The sequence below is a fragment of the Hylobates moloch genome, unplaced genomic scaffold (genome assembly GCF_009828535.3).
Source record: "Hylobates moloch isolate HMO894 unplaced genomic scaffold, HMol_V3 SCAFFOLD_9, whole genome shotgun sequence".
NCBI lineage: Eukaryota > Metazoa > Chordata > Mammalia > Primates > Hylobatidae > Hylobates > Hylobates moloch.
Window position 1 is genome coordinate 22,386,282 of NW_026652284.1, and position 22,590 is coordinate 22,408,871.

A 22,590-nucleotide genomic window follows, 5' to 3' on the forward strand; every position below is an offset into this window, starting at 1 on the left:
CGTCACAGCCTCAATAGCGGGATCTCAGGTAGGTCCCCTCTCCCTCTGGGCTTTGGCTTCCTCATGGTAGGGGTCGTCTGAGATGCAGTGATGCAGAGGGTATGGCAGCAGTCTGAGAGCACAGAGTGTGCAACACTGCCTCTGTGGGGGCTCAGGGAGGCTGGATGGACAGAGGCCGTCTGAGATCACTACTGCCACCCACAATGGCTTCTGCCTACGATCTCAGGGAGAAGGTTCCCCATCATTTGTCTCTGAACTCTGTCTCTAGAAGGCCCTGCAGTCCCTCCTCTTTCCCACCCCAGACCCCTCTGGCTTTGCCTGTACTGAGGAAATCCAGGTCATTTAAGCCCATGAGAAAATGCCAGGTGCATCTGAAGCCAATCCGAATTGGGGGAGGGGGTCACTCCTTGTGTAACGTAGTTTTTAAAAAAAAAAAAATCACAACAGGAAATAGCTACCGTTTATTGGGCACTGCCCATGTACCAGGCACTACTGAGCACTTTAAGGACATGACTTAATTTCATCTTCACCACAACTCCATGAGGTAGGTTTTATGAGCCCCATGTTACAGATGAGGAAACCGAGGTTCTGGGCACTGATTCATTTGTTTGAAGTCACACAGCTTGTAAGTGGTGAGGCTGGAATTTGAGCCCAGATGGGCTGAACCCAAGGCAGAGTTTGCCAAGTTGTGACATCAGTACAGTGTGTTACTGTACCCGTCCAGGGGCCACAGCCCTCACCTTCCTTTCAAACCCCATTCTCAGGATAGGGTCTGAAACTCCTGCCTGCAGAAAAGGCTTGTGTGTCTCCCTCCCTGGTGGACTGCATTTCGCTTCGTTCTATCAGAGGAATGAAGCTGAAATCGCGCAACGTCAGGCAGTTCCCCTGGCTGGGAATGAGCCGCAGGCCACACCCCTCCCTAGAGTCCTGCTGTCCTGCTGGCCCTGGCCTTGGCAGAAGTGCAGGTTGTTCTGGTTCTGCCCAGCCTCCCACAGGGTGTTCTTTTCCAGGCTGTCTTCTCACCTTTGAGCAATGACAGAAGAGGCAGGGGCCCCATGCTCTGTTGGGCTAGATTGTGAAACTGGCCAGGAATGGGGCAAGGAGAGGCAAATTCCCCGAGCACTTTGAATCCAGGGTGTTAGGAGGTGGGGCTCTGGATCTCAGGGGTTTCCCTGCATTTCCTCATTGCACTGTCATTTCTGCCTTGCAGGGCTCAGCAAGCACGCGCTTGTCTACACAGGCTGCTCCCCAGAGCTCCTCCGCTGCAGTCCTTATCATGCTGCTTTGCTCCGGTGAGGAGCGCACCCATGGCAGGGGCCCTGCATGCCACTCTCTCTGCTTCTCTCAAGGGCACCCGTCTGAGGCTGGACCGCAAGAGTATGTGGCGTGGGCAGGCATGGGATTGACAGCCAAGGATGTGACACTGGGTAGGGACAGGGAGGAAGCCCCAAGCCTTTCCTATTCCCCTCAGGACTCCCACTGCACGGTCAGGGCCAGGCCTCTGAAAAGAGAATCCAGTTCTGTGGGCTGCTCCAGGTCTGAGGTCTCAGGGGCTGGGCTCTTGGCTTCATCCCTGGGACACACAAGGGACTCCAGCAGGCCCCAGGGACTTGGACCCTGGTCCGAGGGGGAACATGGACGGGAAGGAGGTTGCAAAGGGAGGGACATGGGGTGGCCTTCGATCTGGACTGAGGAGAGGAGGGGGAGCTGGCCCTTTAGGTACTGTGGTGTCCCTTCCTCCCCACTGTGTAGCACATTTGGGTCAGATGTTCTGTTTGTGCAAATCCCCAGGGGCTGGTGCAATGATTTTGCTTCTTGGGATTCCTCCATAGCCAAGGAGGTCACCTCCTGCAGAGAAAGGCCACCTGACATGCAGCTTCCAGCTGGTGGCTCTTTCTGAAGCTGACCTTTAGGCCTAAGGTGTTTAGGACTAGAAAGTGTCCCAGTGGGGGAGTCTTTGCCAGAACCTTCCATGCATACCCCATAGGAGGGAGGCCAGCTGTCCAGAGTGGCTTGAGGGGCATAGGAGGGAGGCTGGACCTTAGAGATGGCCTGTGGGGTGTAGAATGGGAGTTGAGCTTCGGGGGTCACCTGAGGTGCATAGGATGGGGGCCCGACCTCAGGGGCAGCGTTTGGGGCATAGGACAGTGGGGAGAGGATCTGGGGAGGCGGCACGTTGGAGGGCTGGAGGATGGAGATGTCCGGCTGCCCTAAGTAGGTGATCTCAGACAGGCTGTGCCGCTGTGGAGCTCCTGCGGGCTCCCTGGGTCCAGACACCCTGATCTGGGAGTACTGGACAGGCTGGGCCAGACTGCTGGGGCCGCTGAGGTCAAAGACAGGGATCAGGACGTGCTCCTGGATGAAGCGCAGCGGCTGGAAAGTCAGGACTCGCTGGACGTTCTGTGCAGGGACGACAACAGTCACCCCCCCGTGGTTAGGTATGTCCCAAGCTCCTGCTGGTGATGTGGGTGGGTGAGGTCCTCCATAGGGAGGCATCTGGGGGCTTTTTCAAGATGCGTCTGTCCCATATCTCCATCTGCTTCCCAGAGACTCCTCTAGGTGCAAGCGCCTCCCTGAAGGGACGGGGTCTCTCAGCTCTTTGGTTCTAAAGTCTGGGTTATCTCAGGGAGAGAGATCTGGGCTCTGGTTTCTCCAGGAGGCAGATAATCCAGGGAGTAGATGACCAGGATTTGGGGTTGCCTTGGGGCATGCTCTCGAGGTGGTGGCCTGCATTGTTGCTTGACCCATGGGTCCCTGAGGGCCTCATACAGGGTCAGGGTGGGAAAAGAAGGAGCCAGGAGAGACCAGGAGAGCTTTACAGAAAATGCTTCATCTGGACTTGCACATTGAGCAAAACTCCCTCAGAGCTCCTCTGTCCCTCCGATGGGCAAGAGCAGGCTCCGGGGGCCCCAGGTGGCTCAGCTCATGGCTTCTGCAGTGGGCCTTGCTGCTCTAGCAGAGGGGGCACTGGCGTCAGGTGGGGGCTGCTGATGTGATTTGTGTGGCTGGTGTAGGGCTTTCTATTTTATTTTTATTTTTTTAGTGGGGGGTGGTTCTGGTCTTCACTTGCTAGACCAATTCTAAAAGAGCTGTAACAAAGGGCTTTCCACTTAACAATTAGTTTTGCCATTTAAAAATTTTCTGTTTAAAATGGCCAGGTGCAGTGGCTCATGCCTGTAATCCCAGCACTTTGGGAGGCTGAGGCGGGTGGATCACCTGAAGTCAGGAGTTTGAGACCAGCCTGGCCAACATGGTGAAACCCCGTCTCTACTAAAAATACAAAAATTAGCCAAGTGTGGTGGTGCATGCCTGTAATCCCAGCTACTTGGGAGGCCGAGGCAGGAGAATCGCTTGAACTGGGGAGGTGGAGGTTGTGCTGAGACGAGATCATGCCACTGCACTCCAGCCTGGGTGACAGAGTGAGACTCCATCTCAAAAAAAAAAAAAAAAAAAAATCTGTTTAAAAAATTAGTTCTGAATATTTGAAAATTGGGAGATTTCACAATATAATCTGAAACTCTGGCTTCTCTTGAAAAACATGACGATCAGGCAGTGCTGGGCCTGCATTCCTACATGGTGGTGCCAGGCTGCCCGTTTAGACAGGGCATGAGTGCCACGGCTCTCCTGGCACCCACCATTCCTCCCTCGTTGCCTTGCTGCTCACTGTAGTCCCACACTACCCTCCTGGTGCTGGACACTTCCAAGCCATGTGGGTTTTTTATTCCATGTCCACTATTCCTGATCACCCACCCCTCTTCAATGCGTCCTGAGACCTGCTGGGCCACACGTCTCTTGACTTTAGGTGGGACTGTGAACTCCATGAAGGGAGAGAACAGGCCCGTCTCCTGCTTTGTCTGTGGATCCCTGCATTTTGGGGAGAACTGGGGACCTCGGAGCCCAGACCCTCCCCTGGACCTCTCCCTCCCGCCCCGGGGGGATGGCTCACCAGGGAGTTGGGAGGTGCAGGCGGCTTGGTGACATATCTGTAGCTCAGGTAGCAGAGCACTGCGACAAGGAAGCCCATGGAGAACAGGAAGCCTCCGGAGAAGGAGTAGGTCCACGTCCGGTCTGGGAAACCAAAGGGGCCAGAGAAGGAAGCATGAGGCTGGGCTCTGCCTGGGCCCGGTTGGGTCCGGCCCCACGTGTGGATGCTGAAAACCCTCTCCGGCTGGGCTGGCAAGGCCTCTCCTACCCTCAGAATGCAAGACCACAAATGGAAGTCCATATACTGTATGTCTAAATAGTCAGAATTTACACGTTATATTTTTACACTGTTAAATAAATAAAATGTTCTAGGTTTCCACCTTGACAAAAAGACTTTTTACAACCACCTGGGATGCCATATTTTAATTCAGAGTTCTTGGACTTCTCTAGGTACTGTGCTGAAGTGGGGAGGTACAGGGAAAGCCCGCAGCGCACTGCAGGAGCCCAGCCCAGCCCAGCCCCGCCCCACCCCGCCCCGCCCCGCCCAGCCCAGCCCAGCCCACAGCCCAGCCCAGCCCAGCCCCATCCCACACTGCCAGGGCCCTCACGCACATGTGTATAGATGCCCCAGCCCTCATGGTCGAGCTCATCCATGTCCCCCCCAAATAGCCACCTGTTGGTCATCCTTTGGGCCAAGGGTCTGCACTGCATGTCAAAAGTGTCTGCCCTCATGAGGAAGGACCCCCCAAAAGAGGACTGCCTAGACGGATCACAGGCTCTGGGCCATATGTACAGAGAGTTTCAGGGTCCCAGGTACTCACAATGTGATCTAGAAAGGAGGTCACAGGATCCAGATGGACCCGCCCCCTTTGTTGTATGGAGTCTTCATCTTGCAAGGAGGGGAATGGCCAGGGCAGGGCCAGAGAAGGGCCTTCTAAAGTGCTGGGTGCAGGGAAGGGCCCCTCTTGCCTAAGTCTAAGGGCGGTTCTGACTCCCTGGTAGGGTAGAGGCAGAGGGAGGGGAGAAGTGAAAACAGGGAGGCCTGTCCTCTCCACCTCCCTACCAAGGTAAGGGACTGGGCATCAGGGAAGATCTTGGTCAAGAAGGGAGCCTGGGAAGGCACTGTCCTGTCTAAAATGGAGGCGAGAGGGATGACTAGGGCTCTAGTGCCCAAGCCTCTCCCTGTGTTCCAGCATCTTTGGGATGGGTGCAGCCGGTTCCAGGCAGGGTACACTTCCTGTCACCAGTCCAAGTGGGACTTGTGAAGGACTTATGGAGGAAGAGGTTGTTGGAGTTGTTGTTAAAACTGACAGTTTGCAACAGAGGGAAGGTGACTCGGAGAGTCAAGAGCCCTGCAGTCCAGGCGCCTGCTAATCACCCTCCCTCTCTTCCTGGCCCCTGTGCGGCCTCAGCTTGGAGAGTTAATCGATAGCTCCGATGACCTCGGCGATCACTGTGAACCCCGGGTACTGCTGGAACCTCCACTTCTAGCCCACTCCTCGATCCTCCCCTAGCCCACGAGCTTGGGCCTCTCTGGGTCAGCTTCCCACTTCGGTGAAACCCTGTCTCCTGTCACATGTTACCCCCATCCCTACTCCAGGAAAAAGACCCCACCCGAATGTCTATAACATTCCTGGAAAACCACTGCTCTTTGTTTCAGGACAGAATAGGGACATAGAATGGTCTGTGGCTTGACATAGTTCCATTTCACATTCACACTGTGTGTATTGGGTACATTGCCATTTCACCCATAGGGAGGCTGGATGGAATATAAAAACACTACCAGCCTGAGAGTAAGGAATACAGGGTGTTAGAGGCCTGGCTCTGCCACAGATATGCTGAGCATCCTTCCTGCTGCATGACCCTCTCTGGTCTGCCCTTTAATAATAACAGTAGCCAGCAGTGGCTGAACTCCTACTACGAGCCATGATCTGTATGATCATGTAGAGCTGGGTGCTCTACCTGTGTTATCTCACTACATCATCAAAACACAGCACAGAGGGATAGGGATGCTCCCTTCCTATGGATAACAAAGCTGAGGCCCAGAGAGGTTAAGTGACCTGACCAAGGTCACACAGCTACTCAGTGGAGTTACATGTGTAACTCAAAACTCATCCTCCCTGCCACTCTGCAAGGAAGCCTCAGTTTCCTCATCTGTAAGAGTAGGATATGAGGTGAGATGGCCCTTAGAGCCTCTTCCATCATCAAGATTCTGGGACAATGCTCCGTGACCCTCCCTGTTTATCTACAGAGAGGCAGGTAAAGGGGATTCTGAGGGTAATGCAGATGTCAGGATACACAGTCAAGGGCAGGATGCATCACTCTGAAATGGAAGTAGGAGGATGAAGTGTGCAGTACGGGGGCTCACTGTAAACAAAGTTGCAAAGTTGTGGGTAGAGCCCAGCCTTCAGAACCAGATGAATCAATCAGGTTCCCCGAGCAGCTGTGTGGTCACAGGCAAGTTGCTTAACCTCTCTGAGCCAGAGTTCCTCCTCTGTAAAATGAGGATGATGCTACCCAGCTTGCGGGATTGTTCTAAAGATTAAATAATATATGTTACATGTAATAATAAAGATTAAATAATATATGTAAAGCATTTGGCACAACTATTTGCTTGGCAATATAGTAGAACCTAATAAATGTAGGAATTGTTTTAAATGTATTTTTAAGGATAAGGTGCCTTCTATATGTCAGCGAGAAGCAGCCACCAGGAAGTGTGATTTACATAAAAGCTGCAGTCTTAGGAAAAAATGGTATCCCATTATGAGCAAGACCAAGTAAGGACAAGGCAACAGAAGGGCGTTGTGGGTAAGGGTGGAGTGGTCTTCACATTGTCAAAAAGCTGGTGGGCCAGGGCCCATGGGTCAGGAGCAGGTGAGATTTATCTAGGACAGTCCAGGGAAGGGGTCATGAATCATACAAATGCTCCCAGCTTAGCCCCAGAACGTCAGTTTCCTTTTTCTGGTTCTCCTCTCGCCAAGTTCTATTCTGAGCTCCCGAGCAGCCTTTGTCCCAGGAAGGGCATGCCCCGGGCAAGTGGCCAGTGTTGGCTGTTCCATGAGGCATAGCTCCCCTGCCAATTGGTGCACTGGGATTCAGGCGGAGAAATCAGTCTCTCGTGGGCTGTTTGGAAAACTGATGAGTTTCTGAACAAACCTGAGGACCAGAGTGTCATTTTCTAGGGCCCAGCTCTGGCAGCTGCCTGGCCTCTGATTATCGCCTCAGCCCAGGCATCAGCATCCCCATTTGTCAGAGGAGGGAACAGCCTCCCAGAGGCTGAGTGACTCCCCCAGGCGCATGGTTGGCTGACATCTGACTAATACTGTGCCTTCTCATTCCTCACGCGGTACTTCTCTTTCCACTGTGCCACACGCAATGTCCAGCTTGCAAACTCAACTCTATTCTGAATGTTGGCATGGTTGGAACTGAAATCACTTACTGACATCATGAATCTGAACATGAGGATAAAGTGGAGACTGTTTTACCAAATCTGTCACATCCATTGCCATCACCTTCATCCTCTAAACCTGCAGCTCTGAGCAATACAACGTTTCCCTCCGTCTATGAGAAGAAACACTAATAAAAACATCATGATGCTTGTGATGAGAATCAAGTTTCAATGTGCTAGAGGAAGGGACCATCTCACTCAGCAGATGATTCAAAACTATATCTAGGCCGGGCGCGATGGCTCATGCCTGTAATCCCAGCATTTTGGGAGGCTGATGGGGGGCGGATCACTTGAGGCCAGGAGATCAAGACCAGCCTGAGCAACAGGGTGAAACCGTCTCTACTAAAAAATTAAAAAAAAAAAAAAAAAAAAAAAATTAGCCAGGCATGGTGGCACACACCTGTAATCCCAGCTACTTGGGAGGCTGAGGTGGGAGAATTGCTTGAAATTGGGAAGCAGAGGTTGCAGTGAGACCAGATTGTGCCACTGCACTCCAGCCTGAGCGACAGAGTGAGACTCTGTCTCAAAAACAAAAAACAACAAAAACCCACAAAAAACCCAACTGTATCTATAGTAGCTCTGTGGTAAGAGCACGGCCTCTAGAATTAGGCTTCATTCCATCCCTCAGCACCTGTGTGACCTTGGGCAAGTCACTTTTTTTTTTTTTTTTTTTTTTTTTCCTGAGACAAGGTCTCACTCTGTCATCCAGGCTGGAGTGCAGTGGTGCAAACATAGCTCTTTGCAGCTTCAACCTCTTGGGCTCAAGTGATCCTCCTGCCTCAGCCTTCTGTGTAGCTGGGACCACAGATGCACGCCACCATACCTAGCTAAGTTTTTGATTTTTTTGTGGAGACAGGGTTTTGCCATGTTTCCCAGGCTGGTCTTAAACTTCTGGGCTCAAGTGATCCTCCTGCCTTGGCCTCCCAAAGTGTTTGGTTTACAGGTGTGAGCCACTGTGCCCGGCCATGGGTAAGTTACCTAACCACTCTGAACCTCAGGTTCTTCATCTGTAAAATGAGGATGAAAATAATACCTACCTCATAGACTGTTGATGAGGCTTGCCCTTGGTTGTGCCTGGTTCCCGGTTAGCACTGCAGATGCTAGTTATCATGATACCATTATTATTATTTGACTTTGGAAGATATTGAGGGATCTTTTTATCTTCTCTGCTTCCCCCCCTGCAGATTTTCCCTCCAGTATATCTCACCTGGGTTAATATTAAGGTGAGTTTGCTTTGCCAAGGTACACACAAGGCCTGTCAGAGAGGGGAAATCCAGACATAGGCTGGAAGGTGAGAATCAAACATTTGCTTTGATAACTCATCAGCCAACTCTTTTATGGATAAACAAAGATTGACTTCAATAACACACTGATAACCCTTCCATGGTTTTTTAGAGTGTTGCCAAGTCTCACCTTGGTTACAGGGAGGAAAGAGGAGAGTCAAGACTTGAATTCGGGAGCCTCACCTCCCTCTGGTTTCAGCTGAACTTACCTGGCAGTGTCTTCACTCGGCACATGTAGGGGGCGCTCTCCTTGGACCAGGTGGGAACACAAATCATGATGGTGCCAAGGAACTCTGTGTCAGGGGTCAGGCCGAAGAACTCATATTCTCTCTGCTTCCCTCCAAGGTGCTGAATCGGACAGAGAACGCAGCGTGATTCCTGTTACACACCGAACTCCACGTAGAGCCCAAGGAAGCTTGCTCGCTCCTCCTGGATTCTGGTTTGGTGCTGATGGGTCTGTCTTCAGCCTCTGTTTCCATTCCCCTCCCTTCTGCTTTATCCCCAAATCCAATCGGTCTCCAAGCACGTGTGCCTTTCACTCGCAACAGTGTCTGGCCCATAGGCAGTGGTTATACACACTAGCAGCTGCCATTATGACCTCCACCACCCTCCCACGCTCCCACTATCCCTCCTTCTTCCAATTCCTCTTGTCTTTCACCTTTTCGTGGTTAAACATCATAAACTCTTTGAACATCCATTCCTTTCTTTCTTTCCTCATTGCTTCTGCCTTAATTGGGCCTCAAGGCTTCAGCCCGGACTCTAGCAGTAGCCTCTTTCATGGTTGCCCATCTCTGGGTTTGCCCCTGTTCACTTCCATATTCATCCTAGTGTTATAGGGATCTTTCTAAAAGATAATCTCATTATAATGCTTTTCTATTCAAAAGCCTTTGATGGCCTCACCCATATTTACAGAACAGAGTCCTGGTCCCTGGCTTTCAGTCCAGACTCATTTGTCTCTGCAGCCCACCTGGCTCTGCAGGCTCATCAATGCTGGATACCTGCCACTCGGATAAACACCTACCTTGCATAAGAAAGCCCTTGTTTCTTTGCATCTGCCAATCCTTCTGCTGGAACCGTGTTTTGATTCTCATTCTTCTGTGTATCTCTCACTTTTTGACCCAGAACTCCTCTCCCATGGCTGCCACATGTTATCCTGTCTGGCTCACCTCCTACCTCTCTGATTGGTCTTTCACTGGTTTGGCCCCTCAATGTTGTTCTGCAAGATTTGCTCTTCAACCATTTCCTTCTCTCTCACATACTCTCCAGCCACTTAGTGATCTTATCTGAACCCATGGCTGCTGTGAGCACCGATGTGTGGATAACTCCCAAACTTATCTCAGGAAGAGCTGTAGAGTTTCTGATGGGCCCTGCCAGCTCCCTGCTGAATAGTACCACATGAGCATCTCTAAGTCAACATGTCCAAACATGCTGCCCTCCTCTCTCTGGGGCCAGCCCCATCCCAAATCCCAAACCCAAATCTGTTTTTGATTCTCTAATTTTGATAACAGCATCACTCTTCTTCTCATCTCCAGGGCCTAAACCTTGAAGCCGTTTTGGACAAATCCCCTCTCATATCTTTGGTATCAAATCGCCCTTAAAGGATCCAGAAATCTTCCTTTAAAGGGCCAGAACCTGTGTTCTCGGGAGTTCAAAAACTGAGAATTTTCTTCTTTGGCTCTTTGTATTTCAGCTCTGCCTTCTCTTTTTCAGGCACATGGAGGCCAAGGTTGAGGGTCATTTATTGTTTTCTTTTGTGTGTGTTTATGGGGGTGGTGGTGACAGTGAGTGAAGAAGTACATAAATAAATTTTTTAACTTATTGTTTTGTGGAACTCATGTGGTTGAAACCGGACACATTACATATCATGAGACACAACTCCAGGAGAGTTGCCAAGGCCCTGATTCCTCCTTACCCAAGTTTTTCACGACCTCCATCCTGGTTCAGGCCCTCATTTCCAGCCTATACCATTGCAATAATCTTTTGACTTGCCAGCCTGATATCTCTTCCATCTCCATATTTGATCTTTCTTCATTCTAATCCTAGTAATTTATAGCTTCTATTGGACCAAACATCCCAAAAGAACAACTATAAATTCTGAGCAAAATGAAAAACAACTACTTAAAGGCATTAGAAAGAAAATAAAAGCAGGCACATATTGGAGAGAGGAGAAATGGCAATGGGTACATTTCCCATTGTCTTGTAGCCTGAAGGCAGACCCCAGTCTACACCTTGTGGAATGGCTAAACCTAGACAGAAACCCTATATTCTCACTGGCTTGAATACCCAAAAGGCAGGGCTTGGAATAACCACAGCAGCTGGAAAATGAGGGGAGAAAGCACAGACAGGAGAGATCATAGAGAAGGAGGCCCAAGCTCTGTGTATAAACTCTGCTCAAATCCCTGACTGGCCCCTAAAGTAGGCATGAATGGGGTAAACTCCAAGCAGCCCAGGTAAAGTTAAAAAACAAAAAAAGAAGAGAGATTTCAGAGTTTGGAGTTCAGCCAAATTAATTGCCTGCTAAAACCAGATGAAACCAAACCAATACTCTTTGGAGGAATATAACAGAATCTACAGTAATTTCAACATAATGTCCGGGATACATTTCAAAATTGTTACACATACAAAGAAAGAATATGTGACCCATATTCAAGAGAAAAGACAATAGTGACTGACCCTGATGACCAAAATGTTGAATTAGCAGGCAATGATTTTATTTTATTTGAGACAGAGTCTCACTCTGTTACCCAGGTTGGAGGGCAGTGGTGCGATCTCAGCTCACTGCAACCTCTGCCTCCCAGGTTCAAATGATTCTCCTGCCTCAGCCTCCCGAGTAGCTGGGATTACAGACACCTGCCACCATGCTCAGCTGATTTTTGTATTTTTAGTAGAGATGGGGTTTTACCACATTGGCCAGGCTGGTCTTGAACTCCTGACCTCAAGTGATCCGCCCGCTTTGGCCTCCCAAAGTGCTGGGATTACAGGCATGGGCCACCTCGCCTGGCCGACAATGATTTTAAAGCAGCTGTATAACAATGCTTAACACAATCCTTGATAAATTTAAAAGGACTGAAATCATACAGCGTGTGTTCTCTGACCACAAATTGAATTAAATTAGAAATCAACAATAAAATGTTTAATAAGACCCCAAATATTTACCAAAAAATAGGTGTGATAAGGACTCTCCCTGCTCAGTAATCTCTAGTGGCTCCCCCAACTACTGAAAGAAACAAAAATTCCTCCCCTCCACCACCCTATCCCTTCTACAGCATAGTCCCATCCAGTCTTCTGAGGCTTATCTCCCGGGATCCCTCTACATCAGAGGTTCTCAAGCTTTGCGCTGGGGAAGAAGCGCCTGGGTTGCTCACTAAAATTCAGATCCCAGGGATGCAAGTGCAAAAACTTGATGAAGTTGACTGGAAGGAGACTCAAGAATCTGCATTTTAAACAAGTGCTGCAGGAGATTCTGATGCTGTTGTTTGGGACCATGGTTTGTGTGTGTGTGTGTGTGTGTGTGTGTTTTGAGATGGGGTCTCGCTCTGTCGCCCAGGCTGGAGTGCAGTGGCGCGATCTTGGCCCACTGCAAGCTCCACCTCCTGAGTTCATGCCATTCTCCTACCTCAGCCTCCTGAGTAGCTGAGACTACAGGCGCCCGCCACCATGCCCGGCTAATTTTTTGTATTTTTTAGTAGAGACAGAGTTTCACCGTGTTAGCCAGGCTGGTCTAGATCTCCTGACCTCGTGATCTGCCCGCCTCGGCCTCCCAAAGTGCTGGGATTACAGGCGTGAGCCACCGTGCCCGGCCGGGACCATGTTTTAAGAAACTGTTTTACATGTCTTTATGCTCTTGTCAAAGTGGGCAGTTCTGTGCTTTTCAAAAATGTCTTAAAGTTGGCTGGGTGTGGCGGCTCATTCCTGTCATCCCAGCACTTTGGGAGGCTGAGGCAGGAGGATCTCTCGAGCCCAGGAGTTTGAGACCAGCCTGAGCAACATAGTGAGGCCCCATCTCTTTTTTTGTTAAATGGCTTAAGTTTTGCTGCTTTTCTCTGTGATCATGGTGGGGCAGTATAGGCAGGCCAGTGGTGGGAGAGAAGTGGGCTAAACAGAGCTGGATTTGAATCCTGTCTACCCTGTTATTTGCTGAACAGTCTTGAGCAAGTGACTAACTTCTCTTGGTTCCCTCATCTAGAAAATGGAGATGATAGAACCTGCCTCACAAGGCTGTGGTGAAGATTAAATGACACAATATGCATGTATTACCTGGCATGCCTCAGAAATTGATACTGGCCCAATACCAATTTCTGTAGCATGCCAGGTAATATGTGAATACTAATAACATAATATGCATATTATGCATATTAGGCTTTCTGGAAGCCAGTACCAATTTCTGCAGCATGCCAGGTAATATATGCATATTATGTCATTTTTGGCTTCCCAAAAGTTTTCTAGAAGTCTTTCAAATCTTGCTGTACTGACATCCTGCCCCACCTCCCAATACCCATATTTTCCTCTATCTATAGCTATTTGAATTCTTGTTTTAACTCCCGTTTCACCCCCTAGATTATAAGCTCCTTGCATGCAGAACCCACAAAGTAGGAAATAAATATTCATTTAACTGAATTGTGGATTGGTGGCACATGCTGAGGGTAGGGGGTATCAAATATTTTCTGAATACGAAAAGAAATAATTCATATATTATTTGAGAATTTATGCCCTTGCCTTCCACCTCTTATTATTACTCATGCTTCCACATTGCCTGTATATAGTTCCTGCAAATAGTGGAGAACTGCTGCAGCAGTAGAAATTGATTCTAGCATTTTCTAATGTGAACATCTGAAGATATTAGTAGAGGTTGTTCTCCAGGATGTGAGAAGGTGTTAAACAAAAAACCATGTAAATATTATGCAAAAAAAGCAGCTTCTCTGGTCAAATACATTTGGGAGAAGTTGTATTAAACAAATTGATAGTACAGTGTTGGCTCTGCAGGACTTGTCAGAGCCTTTAGCATGCTATTGTGTGTGTGAATCTACAAGAGAGAAGTTGTCATTTGTGATGTTTTCCAGGCTTCAAGGAGCCTCTCAATGTTTTGGGAAATGCTAATTTACATAACATGTCCCCTTTTTTTCTTAAAGCAACTCAGATCTAATTGGGAGGGAAGAGGCTTCCTAGGCAGAGAAAGACCAGGGTGCAACATGCACTTACCATTTGGTAGGTGCGGTTGACCTGGAGCTCTAAGTGGTAGAACAGATCATGGAAGATGTCTTCCAGGGTTAGCTGGTGGCCGTCCCCTGCACGGATGGGCGTGGGGGTAGGATGAACAATCATCTGAATCGATCTCACTTTGGGGATACAGGTCACATCAGGTGGCTTGAGGGTAGCTGGGGATAGGGAGAGAGAAAAGAGAAAAGAAAAAGTCAGAATTGGTGGGCAGTGTCTGAGGCCACCCTGGACAGTGGAAAATGACTGCTCCCTCTCTCCTTCCGCTCCAGTGCCAGCTATGCTTCTGAAAGCACTGGCTAAACAAACAGTGAAAAGAAAAAAGTTTCTGCAAGCCCTGGTGTTTGGGTTTCAGGCTGGCAAAGGGATGACCAAGAGTGGATGAGAAGAAGCTCAGGGTGAGGGGCACCAGTCCCCTAGCTTGGTCATGCCTTTGGCTTGCCCCCACACATCCCAGCCCCCTGCGTCCCCACCTTAAGTCAGCCTAGAGCACCCTTCCTCCCTCATCTATTGAGTATGACAGCTTTGGGGATGTCAATGATATCAACTACACATCCTAAATAATGTCTGGGGCCTAATACTATTGGTGCAGCCTCAAAGATCAGGCTGAAGACTTCTGTCTCTCTCAAGATGGAATTTTCCAAATAACCAAATTACCTTTGCTGGTTTACAGACTCCTTTGAGAATGTGGTGAATGCTGTGGGTCTTCTTCCTGCCAAAATGTATATATACAAAAATCTTGCATCCAACTTCAGGGATTCACGGACCTCATTTACCCTGAATCTAATTTGTAAAAATACCTCAATGATCCATTGGCGTCCAAGATTGAAAATATCTGAGTCAGAACAATGTTTACTTCATTGCTGCTAATAAAATTGAAAAACTGAGCTGTATGTCCTCAAAAAGGGAAATACATAAGTAAATTAGAGTATCTCCCTAGAATGGATCATTTTGCACTGTGAAATATCTTGTTGTGCAAAATGTTTAATGATATGGGTAAATGTTCATGATACCAATATATGGGGAAAAAGAAGATAAGACAAAAAAGCAATGCCAGATTGCAAAGTAGATACAGCTGCTAGTAACTGCAGTTATGTTAGAATGTTAAGATTATTTTGGGTGACTTTTATTTTTCTTTGTATATTTCTATATTTCACACATTTTCTACAATGAATGTGAATTCACTGAACAAGCCAGGTTAAAAAAACAATATTTTACTTAATTTTATTTTTTATTTTCTTAAAAAGCTATGTGTGACTATAAAGTCAGTTGGTGAACATCATCACATGCTTAGCTTGCGTGGGGAGTTTGGCAACTGTATTAATCCATTCTCACACTGCTAATAAAGACACACCTCAGACTGGGTAATTTATAAAGGAAAGAGGTTTAATTGACTCACAGTTCCACACGGCTGGGGAGGCCTCAGGAAACTTACAAAACGGGACGCAAACATGTTCTTTCTCACATGGTGGCAGGAAGGAAAATGAGAACCGAGCAAAGGGGGAAGCCCCTTATAAAACCATCAGCTCTCATGAGAACGTACTCACTATCATGAGAATAGCATGGGGAAAACCGTCCCCATCATTCAGTTACGTCCTACTGGGTCCTTCCCACAAGACAGGATTATGGGAACCAAATTTAAGATGAGATTTGGGTGGGGACATAGCCAAACCATATCAGCAACTGCTATCCACTCATCCACTCATTTACTGAATATCTTTTTTTTTTTTTTTGAGACAGGATTTCACTATGTCACCTAAGCTGGAGTGCAGTGGGGCAATCCCAGCTCACTGCAGTCTTGACTCCCGGGTTCTAGCTACCCTCCCACTTCAACCTCCTGAGCAGCTGGGACTACAAGTGTGTGCCACCACACCCGGCTAATTTTTAAATTGTTTGTAGAGATGGGGTCTCACGGTGTTCCCCAGGCTGGTCTTGAACTCCTAGGCTCAAGTGATCCTCTTGCCTCAGCCTCCCAAAGTGCTGGGATTACAAGTGTGAGCCACCACGCCTGGCTATTGAGCATCTTCTATGTGCCAGGAACTATGCCGTGGGCTGGGAATACAGTGGATTCTGCCGCCCACACATGCAGTTCTAGGGCTCACGTTTTAGCGGGGTAGGCAGATGATAACATGTGTGAGCAAACACAGTAATTGCAGCGTGTGATCTGAGCGATGAAGACAATAGACCCTGTATTGCAATAGAGAATCACAGGTGGTGGCCTACGGAAATCAGGTAATCAGGGCTAGAGGTGGGGACACTGCCTTAGGAGGTGATGTTGAAGCTGAGCCATGAGGACTATAAAAGAACCAGTCATGTGAAGAGCTCAGAAGTGCCCCCAGAGAGTGGGAGCAGCAAGGACCCCAAGGCAGGGACTGTCAGAAGCTTGGCTGCTCGATGCATTGGGAAGACGTGTTCAAGATGAGGACCAGGATAGGCAGGGCCTCGTGGGCCGTGGCAAGGAGTTGGATCTTCTTTTTAGAATCATGAGAAGCTGCCCGAGGGTTTTAAGCTGAGAAGAGAAGGCGGGATTTATGTGTTGAGGAGATCTCTCTAAATGCTCTGTGGAGAATGGGCTGGAGGAGGTGGTAAAGAGGAGAGTTGGGGAAACACGTTAGGTGGCCTTGACCTCAGTCGAGGGTCCAGATTAGGGTGGTCTGAACTAGGGAGGTTGGGGTGGAGGTGGAGAAAAATGAACAAACCTGCTAGGAACACACTGTAATTGGTGGGGGTGGGGAGCTTCCCTAAAAGGCACATCCCCAGCTGCCCCCCTCCCCTTGCAGACAGCCCCTTCTGTACCCTCCACCCACTCCAGAGGGGAAGAGGCCATCCCACCCCGCAAACACCTGCGCTTTCCTCTCCCCTCCCCCGAAACCCACAGGGGCTCCAACTCACTGTGCTGCAGAGAGCTGAACCTGTCAGTCATCTTGGTGGCTGACCGGCCTCCCGCGCTGACAGCGGTGACCCTGGCATAGTAGAGCTCCGTGAGGTTGCCCGTCTCCACCGTCAGGTTGCAGGACTTCTGGGTGATCCGCTGACAGCCCTTCTTTGCCACCCAGTCCCTCTCTCCGTACCTGCAGGCCAGGAAGGGGCCAAGTCACCGTGGTGATGAAAAGGCCAGCGCTAGGCCTGTGGCTTATTAATAATGCCAAAGAGATCTAATATTTACTTAGCACATTCAGTGGCCCAGGCCCTTTATGCGAATGATCTCATTTTGTTCTCACAATGATTCCCTGAGGCATATGTGTTCTTCTCTTTTTCTTTCTTTATTCCTTCCTTTCTTTTTTTGTTTTTTCTTTTTGAGACGGAGTCTCGCTCTGTCACCCAGGCTGGAGTGCAGTGGCGCGATCTTGGCTCACTGCAAGCTCCGCCTCCCGGGTTCATGCCATTCTCCTGCCTCAGCCTCTCCGAGTAGCTGGGACTACAGGCATCCGCCACCACGCCCGGCTAATTTTTTGTATTTTTACTAGAGATGGGGTTTCACCGTGGTCTCGATCTCCTCACCTTGTGATCCACCTGCCTCGGCCTCCCAAAGTTCTGGGATTACAAGCGTGAGCCACCGCGCCTGGACTTTTTTGTTTTTTCTTGAGACACAGCCTTGCTTTGTCACTCAGGCTGGAGTGCAGTGGTGCGATCTTGGCTCACTGCAACTTCTGCCTCTGGGGTTCAAGTGATTCTCCTGCCTCAGCCTCCCGAGTAGCTGGGATTACAGGAATGCACCACCATGCCTGGCTAATTTTTGTATTTTAGTAGAGACAGTATGGCCACCCTGTTGGTCAGGCTGGTCTCAAACTCCTGACCTCAAGTGATCCACCTGTCTCAGCCTCCCAAAGTGCTGAGATTATAGGTGTGAGCCACTGTGCCCAGCCTATTCTCTTTATTTTTCAAATAAAGAAGATGAGGTTCAAAGAAGTAAATTGCCCACGTGTTTGAAGTGTGCATGTGGAGAGCCAGGATTTGAACCCAGCCAATCTGAGTCCATATTCTGGGCTCGTCATCACCATAGTCCTTTGATGTGGGCCCTGTTATCCCCATTTTACAGATGAGAGAAATGAGGCTCAGAGAGGGGGAAGTGACTTGCTACAGGACAACGTGGCATGACCAGGAGGGGAAGCCAGGTTTGAGGACTCCTGAGCCCAGGCCACCCCTCCTCACCTGCATGGAAGGGAGAGGAGCAGGAACAGGAGCATGGGCTAGAGGGGCTGGGTGCATCTTCGGTTGACCTGGTCTCACTAATAATAATAAAACAATTATTGGTAGCTTATAATTTTCCAGGCACAAGTGCTAATGACTTTATCTGTTTAACCCACCCAACAACCCTGTGATGAAAGTGCTATCATTGTCCTCACTTTGTGGGTGCAGAAACTGAGGCTTTGCGAGGTTACCTGGCTGCCCAAGGTTATACGGGCAAGAGCTGGCATTTAAGCCCACACAGCCTGACCCTATCACCTGTACTTTGTACCCTTATATTATTCTCCCTCTGCAAAAGAAACATAAAGGAGCAAAGCTTTATCTGGGAGGGGCTGTGTGACACCAGTCCTGGTGGGGACATGGGAACAGATGGAGAGGAGGGGAATTCCTTGGAGAGGGGCTGGCTTCAGAGCAGTCAAAGGAGGTGGGGTCAAGAGAGAAGCCTACGTCTTATACTCGATGCTGTAGACCGTGTCTGGGGTGCCCTCCGGCCCGCTGTCCCACGTCAAGATGTTTTCAAAGTTGCTGGACTGGAATTTCACGTGCTGGAGCAGATCCGAGGGGTCCTCAGGGGCGTGAGCTGCAGGAGGGTGGGAGGAGGGTGAGCAGGGGCTTTCCCAGGGTCACCCTGCCCATGTGTGGGCTCAGTCAGAGTCCTGCCCCATATAAATTTCATGCAAAGTGCCTTTGCTTTCAAGATGCCAGCCTGGTGGGTGGGTAGGGAGACCCCGGCCCCCAGCCTTCTACAAATGGACCAGCAAGAGGGGATGCTCCCCACGCTGTTCTAACCAACCATCCACTCTCAGCCATTTTGCTTTCCAATGAGCTGTGATTCACATTCCATAAATGTCACCACCTTACAATGTTCATTTCAACGGTTTCTTAGCATTTTCACAACGTTGTGCAATCATCGCTATTATCTAATTCCAGAACATTTTCAGCACCCCAAAAAGAAACTGCATGCCCATTAGCAGTCACTCCACCCATTCTTCTTCTCCCCTAACCCCTGACAACCACGAATCTACTTCCTGTGTCTGTGAATGTCCCTACTCTAGACTTTTTATATAAATAGAGCTTGGCTGGCTTCTTTCATTTAGCATAATGCTTTCAAGGTTCACACTTGTGGTAGCATGGATTAGTACTTCCTTTTTAGGGCTGAATATTCCATTGTGTGATATACTACATTTTGTTCATCCACTCATCAGGACATTTGGGTTGTTTCTACTTTTTGGCTACCATGAATAATGCTGCTGTGAACACTGTGTTCAATTTTATAAGTGGACATATGTTTTCAGTTGTCTTGGGTATATAACTAAGAGTGGAATTTGGTAGGTTATATAGTAGCTCTATCTTTAACCTTTTGAAGAACTGCAGAACTATTTTCTAAAGTGGCCGCACCATCTTTTTTTTATCTTTGAGACAGGGTCTTACTCTGTTCCTCAGGCTGGAGTGCAGTGGCGCGATCATGGCTCACTGCAGCCTCGACTTCCTGGGCTTAAGCAATCCTCGCACTTCAGCCTCCTAAGTAGCTGGGACTACAGCCGTGCACCACCACATCCGGCTAATTTATTTTTAAATTTTTTGTAGTGATGGGGTCTCATATATTGTCCAGGATGTTATGGCTGCACCATCTTAAATTCCCACCAGCATTGTTTGAGGGGTTCAATTTCTCCACATCCCCATCGATGCTTGGTATTGTCTCTCATTCACTTTTTAACACAACCTGAAGTTGGTGTCCTCATCCTTATTTTAGAGATATGTAACTAAAATGTGTAAGAAGTAACTTGCCCCAAGTTGATCAGTTGAAGCAATGGTGGAGGAGGCGCTCTTGACTGAGCCCACACGTGGGCAGGGTGACCTTGGGAAAGTTGTTTAAGCAATGAGAACTTCCATTGCCTCATCTCTAAAATGGATATAGTTTGATTTACCTAAAGACAAGCAACAATGACAACAGCAGCCACTGGCATTTGTGAAGTGCACGGCCTCTTTCAGGCAAGTCCATTCCTTCCTTAAATCCTCACGACAATGTGCCCACTATCACTATCCCCATTTGATGAATGAGCTCAGACTCAGAGAGAGCTGCTGCCCAGCATCACAGTTAGCATGTGAAGAACGTACAATATTCATCCCAGTGCTAGACTGGTTGTGGGGCGGATAGAGCGGGGTGGCCTCTGTGAACGTGTTTGGTGTCTAACAGGCCCCTATGTACATGTGTTGAGTCTGGAGGGAGGAGACCTGGGAAGGGAAGACATTCGCTCTGTAGGGAGGGGGCTGTCTTGTTCACGCTTTTATATGAGGGTGGGGGGCTTCAGGGACCTGAGCACCTGATAAAGGGATGAATTTAGGGAGGAGGAGGAGGAGAGAAGCTGGCCCTTGAAGGGTCCACAGCCCTCTCTTCCAGGCTAGGTCTTTGTCCAGCCCACTTCTGCTTCTGGTAAGGGAAGGGCAGTGAGGGCCTGAGCCTCAAGGAAGGGGCTGGGGAGGGGCTGCAGCCTCTGAAGCAATCTGCACTGTAAACAAAGAGTCCTTAACTTATAAAACCCTTCCCTCAGGCCCCCAGGCTTGGGCTGTGGAGAGCAAGAGCCTGCGGGAAGATGGCGGCCCAAGTTGGCAGCTGGCTCGGAGCTCGGAGGCCCTGGCCGGCTGGCGTGGGAAATAAACAGGTGGGAAAATGTTGAGCAGCCCCAGCTGGGTCAAGGCCTTCCGCCCTGGGTGTGTGTCTTGGATATGTCTCTGCCTTTCCTTCCCCAGACACGACTACGACTGCCAGTGGGCCCAAGGTGTGAGGGAGCAGACAGTTACTGATCCCCCTACTCCAACTCTACACACAAGAGGGGTCCTCAGGCTTGGCGAGGACCGATGAGGACACGGAAGAATCGTCCGACTCCGCTGCACGTCCTCTGGCTAACCTCGAAGCCTGCCCTCCTCTCTGAATTTGGGTTCTGGCCCAGCAGCTGCAAAATATCTTCAGGCTTCCTGGAGTCCTCAGAATGGGGCCTTAGGGATGGCGCGGGGAGGGGTCTACTGCCTCTACGCAAGGTGACGGCTGTGCCGTGGAGCCTTAGGATGTAGCTGACATCTTGTTTGGATGTGAGGCTGGGTGGAATTGGGGTCAGTTCTGGAGGCAGGGGTCCTGGATTCAGGGCTGAGTCTAAAGTTGAGGAAAGGAGTCCAGTCAAGATCAGACCTGAACAGTGGCTTCTGGTTGGGCGGTGGGTCAGGGCAGAAGGGTGAGGGTGGGATTTGAGAAGCCAGGCTCCATCGAGGCTTGGGGTAGAGTCTGCAGCGGGAACGGTTGCTGGTTGAGGTCAGTGTTCTGGGTGGGAAATAGAGGGCCCATCTGGGTTGCAAGGAGGCTGGTGGCTGAGGTGGGGGCATGTTGCCAAGGCAAAGGACCCTGGGCTACGTGGAGGTTGGCACCACTTTTCAGGAGGGAACTGCAGTTAGCTTCCTGAAGTGGGGTAAGTGAACCTAGGCCCATTCCTCTCTTTTAGGGGTGTCAGGGACTAACAAGATCTCCCTCTTCTCCCGCCCTCCTCGCTCCTTTTCCTCCTCAAATCTATCATCCATTCCTCAGCCTGTGTTGCTTCGGCACTTCCCGGGTGAAAGTCTATATTGTGAAATCTGGGGAGACATGTGTTGTGTGGAGCCTGGCAGCCTGGCGGATTTATAAACGGCAACTTGTTTTTTTCACATTCATGTGGAAAAACAATGTTCTGTCGACCAGCTGGGAAGCTAAGGAAAAATACACAAACAAGAAACAATTCCACATGCTCTGGAGTCAGCCTAAGATTGGGGGGGGGTGAGGGCCTGGGGTGTGCAGCGCGAGGCAACTGACACTTGACAATTTCCTAAGGGCTGTTTTTTGGGGTCCCCCATCTCAAAGGGCTGGGAGCCTCTAGGATTTCTAACCAGTATGGCTGAGGGTCTAAAGGGACGTGTCTTGGGGCCTCGAGGGGGTGCCTCACATCTTCCTGGAACGCCTAGCCTGATGCTGGGAAGCAGACTGGAGGGGCCCCACAGAGCTGGAAGCCCTGGGGACACAGGCAGCCCTGGCACGACAGTGGCAGAGGGGGTGGGAAGCTCTGCCCCTTCGTAGGCCTCGTCCTGCACTTGAGCAAGGGGGGCCTGGCCGAGGCCATACCTGCTCACCATCCTCAATCAGGACTATGCTTTGACTTCCTAAGGAAGTTCCCTGAATTTCATGCAATGCACCAGGAGAGCAGAGACAGAGTCTAGGGTCTCATGTAACGTTCTCCATAGTGATGAGCACCCCCCTCTCACTTTATTGGCTTTGAACACTATGCCCTTAAGCCCTGTTTCCAAATGAGTCCTGTGTCTTAAGACCTATTAATGTAGTAGACCTGGCCATTCTAGGAGAAAATGCTCTTTCAGATCTATGATAACAAAAGGGGCCAAAGAGGCCCTGCAGGGGCATGGAGGGAGGCAATGGTGAACGCAAGCTTCATTTCCCCCCGTCCTTCCTCCGCCTCCCCTTGTCAGGCCAGTGCCAGGTGAGAGGCAGAGGAAGGG

At 49.6% G+C, this 22,590-nt stretch overlaps 1 protein-coding gene across 3 annotated transcripts; it reads right to left on the reverse strand.

The window, feature by feature from the left end:
* Positions 1 to 448: 448 nt before the first annotated feature.
* Positions 449 to 21,099, reverse strand: IL22RA1 (interleukin 22 receptor subunit alpha 1). Of its 3 annotated transcripts, none has more exons than XM_058444372.1 (7): positions 20,967 to 21,099; positions 18,505 to 18,637; positions 16,762 to 16,940; positions 13,855 to 14,030; positions 8,865 to 9,003; positions 3,947 to 4,068; positions 449 to 2,400 (listed from the first exon to the last, which is right to left on the reverse strand). In XM_058444372.1, the coding sequence occupies exons 3-7, from the start codon at positions 16,790 to 16,792 to the stop codon at positions 1,468 to 1,470; spliced, it is 1,401 nt and encodes a 466-aa protein (XP_058300355.1). In that variant the 5' UTR covers positions 16,793 to 16,940; positions 18,505 to 18,637; positions 20,967 to 21,099; the 3' UTR covers positions 449 to 1,467. The 3 variants fall into 3 exon arrangements, with proteins under 3 accessions (XP_058300355.1, XP_058300357.1, XP_058300356.1); XM_058444374.1 differs by having other exon boundaries at positions 813 to 2,400; positions 20,887 to 20,989; XM_058444373.1 differs by lacking the exons at positions 18,505 to 18,637; positions 20,967 to 21,099 and adding an exon at positions 14,527 to 14,581 and having other exon boundaries at positions 813 to 2,400; positions 16,762 to 16,894.
* Positions 21,100 to 22,590: the final 1,491 nt, after the last annotated feature.